Source organism: Martes martes, assembly GCF_963455335.1.
Source record: "Martes martes genome assembly, chromosome: 9".
Classification (NCBI taxonomy): Eukaryota; Metazoa; Chordata; class Mammalia; order Carnivora; family Mustelidae; genus Martes; species Martes martes.
In genome coordinates this window covers 10671323-10678910 of record NC_137896.1, presented here as the reverse complement: position 1 = coordinate 10678910, position 7588 = coordinate 10671323, and the positions used below count along the sequence as shown (strand labels likewise).

At 60.3% G+C, this 7588-nt stretch overlaps 1 protein-coding gene across 1 annotated transcript; it reads left to right on the top strand.

Moving 5' to 3' along the window:
* The first annotated feature begins 1822 nt into the window (after positions 1–1822).
* Positions 1823–3780, top strand: CEBPB (CCAAT enhancer binding protein beta). The gene has a single exon (XM_080814184.1). It carries the CDS (start codon positions 2110–2112, stop codon positions 3148–3150), a length of 1041 nt encoding a protein of 346 aa, XP_080670310.1. The 5' UTR covers positions 1823–2109; the 3' UTR covers positions 3151–3780.
* Positions 3781–7588: the final 3808 nt, after the last annotated feature.

The window sequence follows — 7588 nt, the reverse complement described above, 5'->3', positions numbered from 1 at the left end:
TTTTGCAGGGGTGGAGACTGAGGTAGACTGGACAAGTAGGATAATGGTAGCTGGTGACAGGTTGGGAAGGAAATTCACTTGCAGGTGGGGCCAGGAGGGCCTCTTGGAGGTGGTGTGAGTGTCCCACTTTGCTGAGCTCTGAGCGTCCCACTTTGCCGCTTGGAAGGCCTGGCTGAGGAGCCCTGGGGCCTCAGACCCCTCCCTGCCCCAGAGGCTGCTGGGAAGGCCTGGAAAGCCAGCAGGCACGGTCAGTGTTTCATCCTGTTCTTCCCTGCTCCCCCCACCCCCCAAGGGCACTTGGAGATGTCATTTCTCCAGCTCTCTGGGGCGGAGGTCACCCCAGCTCAGCAGATAACATTGAAGGTTGAGCAATGCCTGCCTGCCCGCCAGGGCCAGGGCTGGGGTCAGTGGGCCGGGGGTTATCCCCAGGCAGGCTGGGAGCTCCTGCCTGGGCGGCCTGGGCTGGGAGTGGCAGAGGGGTGGGCCCAGGGAGCTGCCCAAATGGCCTAGGAATGGGGCTGGAGAGGGCAAGAGGCCCCCTGAGCCCACGCAGCCCACTGTTCCAATCCAGGATGGGCCACGGCCTGTCTTCCCATCTGTGTACCAGGAGTAGCAGAAGCATCCTCCCGCCAGGGTGGAAAAGTGAACCCTGGGGCCAGGCCCACCATCAGTACAAAGTGGGGACCTGGTAACAACGGGGGAAATCCCTTCTCTCTCCTGCATGGCTCTCGGTGGGGTCTGGCTTGACACCCCCACCCCAGCCTCAGAAATAGGCTTTTTGGTCTCAGGTTGCCAAATAGGTCCTTAGGGTGCCCTGACAAGAGCTCTGGAGACTAGGAGGGGGGCAACGAGGCCCTGTGACTCTGAGTGTCTTAGTAGCCCCCCACCGGGGCTTCTTCTTACCCTGTGTGTGTTGGGGGGGGGGCCTGTGGCTTCTTTCTGATGTGCCTCCCAGAGTGGACTTAAAAATGAAGCCTTAATGTTTGGGAATCTGTGGCGTAGACAGTAACACAGTTAATAACCGTAACGGTACCTTCATGGACGAAGCTTGGAGAAGCGAAGTGACTCACCAAAGGTCACATCGTGTGGCAGATTCTAGCACTCCCACCCCCTTCCACCTCCTGGGCCCGGGTCCGGGTCGGGTGGGGCCAGAGAAGACCCAGGTGTGGTCTAAGGGAGAGGGCGGGTCCGATGGGCGGGGCTAGGGGAGGGGCGCAGTCGCGGCAGCAGAGGCCCGGGTGGAGTGCTCCCTTGAGCTGCCCATCATGCCCCCCTACCAGGGTCCTTGTATTGGACGTAGCTTTAGGAGGGGACTCTCCACCGGCGTGGAATCCCTTCCTTCCGAGAGCTAGGGATGGGGGCAAATCTGGGGGCGGGGCCGCGCCCGGGGTCACCTCTCCAGGAGCCAGAGCGGGGGGCGATGGGCTGGGGTCTCCGCGATCCGGCATGCGAGCCTCTCCTCCGTGGGGCGTCCGGACTGGGCGCCGCGGATCCTGAAGCCACGGCCTCCTCCAGCAGGGGGCGGGCGGCGGCCGTGTTTTGGGTGGGGGAAGGCGATCGCGTTGCCCCCTCCCCGGATTCCCCCCCCTTCCAGTACAGCCTCCAGCCCAGAGGGGGCGGTCCGGGGGCGGGGTCGCGCCTCCCCCTTTCGCTCCCAATCCCGCGGCGGCCGGGTGGGGGTGGGCAGGGGGCGTGAGGCCGCCCCCCGGGGCCCACCGACCCCCGAGGGCGCAGTCCTGCTCTCGGGTCTGGCCGCCGTGCCCAGCCGACGCCCTCCCGGGGGTCTCGGGCTGCCACACCGCGTCCCGGCGGCGGCGGGAGGGGCCGGGGAGGCTGCCAGCGTGACGCAGCCGTTGCCATGGGCCGCCTTTATAAATAACCGGGCTCAGGAGAAACTTTAGCGAGTCAGAGCCGCGCACGGGACCGGGAAGAGGACCCACGCGAGGGTCCAGCCGTCAGCCCCCGCACTAGTAGCGGCCACCCCGGCGGCAGCGGCAGCAGCAGCAGCAGCAGCGACACAGCGGCAACAGTTCGGAGCCAGGAGGCCGCGCCACCTGCGGGCCGGCCGGAGCGGGCAGCCCCAGGCCCCCTCCCCGGGCACCCGCGTTCATGCAACGCCTGGTGGCCTGGGACCCAGCATGTCTGCCCCTGCCGCCGCCGCCTGCCTTTAAATCCATGGAAGTGGCCAACTTCTACTACGAGGCGGACTGCTTGGCTGCTGCGTACGCCGGCAAGGCGGCCCCCGCGGCGCCCCCCGCGGCCAGACCCGGGCCGCGCCCCCCCGCCGGCGAGCTGGGTAGCATCGGCGACCACGAGCGCGCCATCGACTTCAGCCCGTACCTGGAGCCGCTGGGCGCGCCGCAGGCCCCGGCGCCGGCCACAGCCACGGACACCTTCGAGGCGGCTCCGCCCGCGCCCGCCCCCGCGCCCGCCTCCTCCGGGCAGCACCACGACTTCCTCTCCGACCTCTTCTCCGACGACTACGGGGGCAAGAACTGCAAGAAGGCATCCGAGTACGGCTACGTGAGCCTGGGGCGCCTGGGGGCCGCCAAGGGCGCACTGCACCCCGGCTGCTTCGCGCCCCTGCACCCGCCGCCCCCGCCGCCGCCGCCGCAGCCCGCCGAGCTCAAGGCGGAGCCGGGCTTCGAGCCCGCGGACTGCAAGCGGAAGGAGGAGGCCGGAGCGCCGGGCGGCGGTGCCGCAGGCATGGCGGCTGGCTTCCCGTACGCGCTGCGCGCCTACCTCGGCTACCAGGCGGTGCCGAGCGGCAGCAGCGGGAGCCTGTCCACGTCCTCGTCGTCCAGTCCGCCCGGCACGCCGAGCCCCGCCGACGCCAAGGCGCCCCCGGCCGCCTGCTATGCGGGGGCGGCGCCGGCGCCCTCGCAGGTCAAGAGCAAGGCCAAGAAGACAGTGGACAAGCACAGCGACGAGTACAAGATCCGGCGCGAGCGCAACAACATCGCGGTGCGCAAGAGCCGCGACAAGGCCAAGATGCGCAACCTGGAGACGCAGCACAAGGTCCTGGAGCTCACGGCCGAGAACGAGCGGCTCCAGAAGAAGGTGGAGCAGCTGTCGCGCGAGCTCAGCACCCTGCGGAACTTGTTCAAGCAGCTGCCCGAGCCCCTGCTCGCCTCCTCCGGCCACTGCTAGCGCGGCCCCCGCGCGCGTCCCCCTGCCGGCCGGCCTCCGCGCTGCCGGGCGCGCCGCGGCCGCGGAGACTCCGGGAAGCGCCCGCGCTCCCGCCCCCGCCCCTGGTGGCGCCGGCAAAACTTTGGCACTGGGGCACTTGGCAGCGCGGGGAGCTCGTCGGTAATTTTAATATTTTATTATATATATATCTATATTTTTGTCCAAACCAACCGCACATGCAGATGGGGCGCCCGCCCGTGGTGTTATTTAAAGAAGAAATGTCTATGTGTACAGATGAATGATAAACTCTCTGCCTCTCCCCCTGCCTCCTCTCCAGGCGCCGGCGGGCGGGCCGGTTTCGAAGTTGATGCAATCGGTTTAAACATGGCTGAACGCGTGTGTACACGGGACTGACGCAACCCACGTGTAACTGTCAGCCGGGCCCTGAGTAATCGCTCAAAGATGTTCCTACGGGGTTGTTGATGTTGTGTTCTTGTTGTTCTTGTTGTTTTTTGGTCTTTTTTTTTTTTTGTATTATAAAAAATAATCTATTTCTATGAGAAAAGAGGCGTCTGTATATTTGGAAATCTTTTCCGTTTCAAGCATTAAGAACACTTTAATAAACTTTTTTTTTTTTTTTTTTTTTTAAGAATGGTTAAAGGCCTTTTGGGGGCAGTAGTTGGCTTTTGATTTTTTTTTTATTTTTGGTTTATATGATTTTATATTTGCTTTCCTGGTGTGGGGGGATTCTTGTGTGTTGGGGGGGTCCTGTTAATTTTGGCGTTTTTGGTGGTTGGGTGGGGGTGTTACAGCTGTTTCTTTTTCCTCCCCTCCTCTGCTACTCCCTTCACGGTCTGTGCTTGGAGATGGGGGTGCCTTGTGGGGGGAGGCAGGGGAGTGCTGGGTCAGCCTCTCAGAGTGACTCAGCGCCCCTGGGTGCTGAGGAGGTGTGACTAGGAACCTTGCTTGGGGAGAGGTCTAGGGCCTCCGGCTGGTCCTGAGTGCCAGGCTTGGGTTCAGAAGCGTCTCTGTGACCTCTGTATAGTGTTTGGGGATCGGGCCAGCAGGCCACATTATGTAGGAGAAGAGGGTGCAGGTCTTGGTCCCGTTGAGCCCAAGTTGGGGCAGATTCTTTTTGGTGAGTGTAGTTGGGCGGGCTGTTTAAAAAATACTTGTGTGTGTATATATTTATTTTAAGAGGAGCCTGGGTGTGTGGGCGAGCTTGTGTTTGTGTGTCCCTGGCCTGCCGGAGGGGAGAAGCTGGGCCAGGTGGAGGGAGGCGGGGGAAGGGTTCCTACATTTCCATTCCCCTTCCTTGGGGCGGGAGGTTTACCAGCTTGCCTTCTTTGCCCAGGTGTGGACACCAAGTTCCAGGCTTACGTGCTTGCTCATGGTGGCTGAGCAGGTTTGAACCTGGGACCACTGTCTCTGATTCCCTGGGACAGAAGGGACCTCTGGCGAGTCTTCTGCTTCTCTGCCCCCTGAGACCCTCCCACCCCTCTGCACTGCACCCCCACGGCCCTTCCAGCCCTGGACAGCACTCCTGAGAGCTGAGGATGGACACGGAGGGCTTAGTGTGGGTACACGTTCGGCATCTCGCCGGGCCTGGCACACAGGAGGTATTATATAAGCGTTTGCTCTTGTTATTATTTTTTGCTGGGAGGTTCCTGGCATTTGGCAACCAGTCTTCAGTGCAGCGAGAGTGTGGCGAGTGCCTACCAGGGGTCGGGTGTCCAGTAAGTCCTGGACCTAACGCATTGCATGTAAGCCTCCCAACAACCTTAGCACAGGTGGGTACGATTGTGAGGCCAGTTTTTAGAGCCATGGAGCAGTCTTTTGTCACATCCCTAAGGGTATGAAGATGGTTTGGGGTCCCCCTGTCCTAGGAATTCAGGGGTGGGGTCAGATGGGAGCTTCAGAGAGTGGTTCGCCAAGGGCCTGGGGCAGCCTGGGGTGGAGAAACAGCTGCTGGTATGGTGGTTTTAGAAGAGGACATGCTTTTCCCCCTCCTTTTCCCTCTGGGGGCCTGGATGTGCTTTCGCTGTGGGAGCCTCGGTTAAGGGGGGCAGAGATAAGCAGCTCCCACAGTCAAGGAGCTGAGGGGCCAGGCAAACTCTGCCCCCCTAACCCCAACCTTTTGTTTGTGGCAAGGGGGCTGGATGGGCACTGGGCACGGGAAAAATCTCACTTTGGTCCTGGGTCTCCATTGTCCCTCCCACCCCCAGCAGGTCTCCTCTCTGTCCTGGCTGGGCAGGTGACTGCTTGGATCCCTGGGCCCGCCAAGTCAGTCAAGTACCAGCAGCAGCACCTGGGCTCAAGGGCAAAGGCTGGGAGCCCGATGCCAGGGAAGGAGGGGGCTCCGTCCTGCTGGGGGTGGGGAGGTCATGATTCAGAAATACATCTTCCCCATCCCCACTCTCCTCTTTATCACTGAGAGTTGGCTGGTGGCGGCTGCTCCAAGGTGAGAGGGGAGCCACCCAGCCACATGGTAACCCCAGGCTTCCTTTTCCTGAGCACTGTCTTGGAGCCCTTTCCACGCTCACATCTGGATATAATCTCCAGAAACACTCCAGGGAAGGTGTAATACCCATTTTATAAAAGTAAACTGCGGCCTACAGAAGTAGGGTTAGTGCTCAAGGAATGGGGTGAAGCCAGTTTCAGAGTTGGGTCTGACCCCTAGGTCTCCGGGGAAAGCTTGGCGTCGAGAGCCTCTTGTGATCCTAGCCCCTTCCCCTGGTCCTGGGCCCTGCCTGATGACTCCTTGCCTGGCCCCAAGTTCAGGTACCCCCAATGCTAGAGTTAAGTGACTTGCACACAGTTTCACAATTTGGAAGCAAAAGAAAGGGGACTTGACCCTGAGCCCATCTGAAGAAGGTTGGGAAAAAGTAAGCAGGTTGAGGGCTCTGCTGGTGGTCTGGGTGGCCTGGTGCAGGAGCACTGTGGACAGAGCTGTGCCTAAAGGACTCTGGGAGATGTTGTAGGTGGAGGAACAGCCACCTCATGGATCACAAGGCTAGGAGGACTAAAGGCTTGCAGGGAGGAGGGAGGAAGCCATTCACAAGTCAGAAAACAAGGGAGTAGGCTGGGGGAAGTGGGGGCAGGAGGCCAGAGATGAGCCTCGAGGAATAGTAACAACAGCGTGTGTGAGTTCAGTGCTTACGATGGGCAAAGTGCCACTCCAAGGCCTTGGCTCAGATGGACTTGCTGGATCCTTCTGTCTGCCCAAGAAGGCTGATCATGTTAACCACAGACCCATTTAGTGGGGTTGACCACTGAGGCTAGCTGGGAGCCCCAACCAGCGTTGGCTTAGGACAGGAGAGTTGACGAAACACATTCATACCTCCTAATCTTAGGCAGTTGTCCCACAGCCTGGTGATTTCACCAGGGAGAAAAGTGGGTGTCCAGAGTGAAAGCTGGAGACACTGCCGGCTGCTTGCCGGTTGAATTACCCCGGCTGCCTCTTGGAGGCTGCGGCTTTGGTGATGGGCATTTTCCTGCCAAGCAGACAGGCTCAGAGAGGGGAAGGGACCTGTCCAAGGTGGCACAACTGAGAATGTGCGAGTTGGGGTAGGAAAGAGAAGGGAATCTCCCCCGTGGAAACACTTAAAAGGTGTCCTCCTCCCCTGGAGTCCCTGGGACGGGACCATTTTGTGTTTGTTTCTGAGATAATTATCTGTCCAGTTACTTTTTCCATTTATTTGGCAAGCATTTGCTCAGCACCTTTTGGGTGCCAGGCCCGATGCTTGGGGCTGGGGACATGGTGACCAAGAAAAAGGTGATGGTTTATGGGGAGAGGCAGACACTAAGTGTCTACCAACTAGAACGAAGTAATGACAGGTGGGGACAAGGGCTCTGAAGGAAGGGAAGTGGGGCAGGGAGTGGCTGGGAGGTCCAGGAAGGCCTCAAAGGAGGCGGCATGCGAGCAGACACCTGAGCCAGGTGAGGTGTGAGGGGGACGGGCCTTGGTTTATTGGGCATGCGCACGCTGTGCTGGGTGTTACGGTGTTTTATGTGGCTTTTAGTCCTACAGTAACCCAATGACTTGAGAGCTGTTTATCATTCCTCTTCCTCAGTTGGGGAAACCAAGGCACAGAGAGACGAAGTCACTGTCCCAACAGCTGATGAGCGACTTGTGACATTTGAATTCACATCTTACCTTTGAACTTGAGAATCCTTCTCTTTCTGTCTCTGCCTCTGGCCCCAAACTTGTCATTTGCTCTGTTTTCCTGTCCTGTTCCCCTCCCCCATCCTTTCTTGGCCTTCTAGGTGACCCCTGAGGGAGTCCCAGCAGCTCCAGCAGTCCATTTGGCTGCCCCTCCTTGGGGGTGTTCAACATTGTGTTGGCTGTGGCCATGTGCAGGGGAGTGAGGGAGGCTGGGGGTGCTGGGGGGACTGGGGCTTCCGGAGTCCCCACCTGTCAGGGTTTGAGCCCCTCCTGGGTATCGAGGCCAAGTGGGGG

What these genes read in the sequence shown, in the direction of transcription:
- CEBPB (XM_080814184.1), top strand. Translation starts at nt 2,110, where the DNA reads ATGCAACGCCTGGTGGCCTGGGACCCAGCATGTCTGCCCCTGCCGCCG.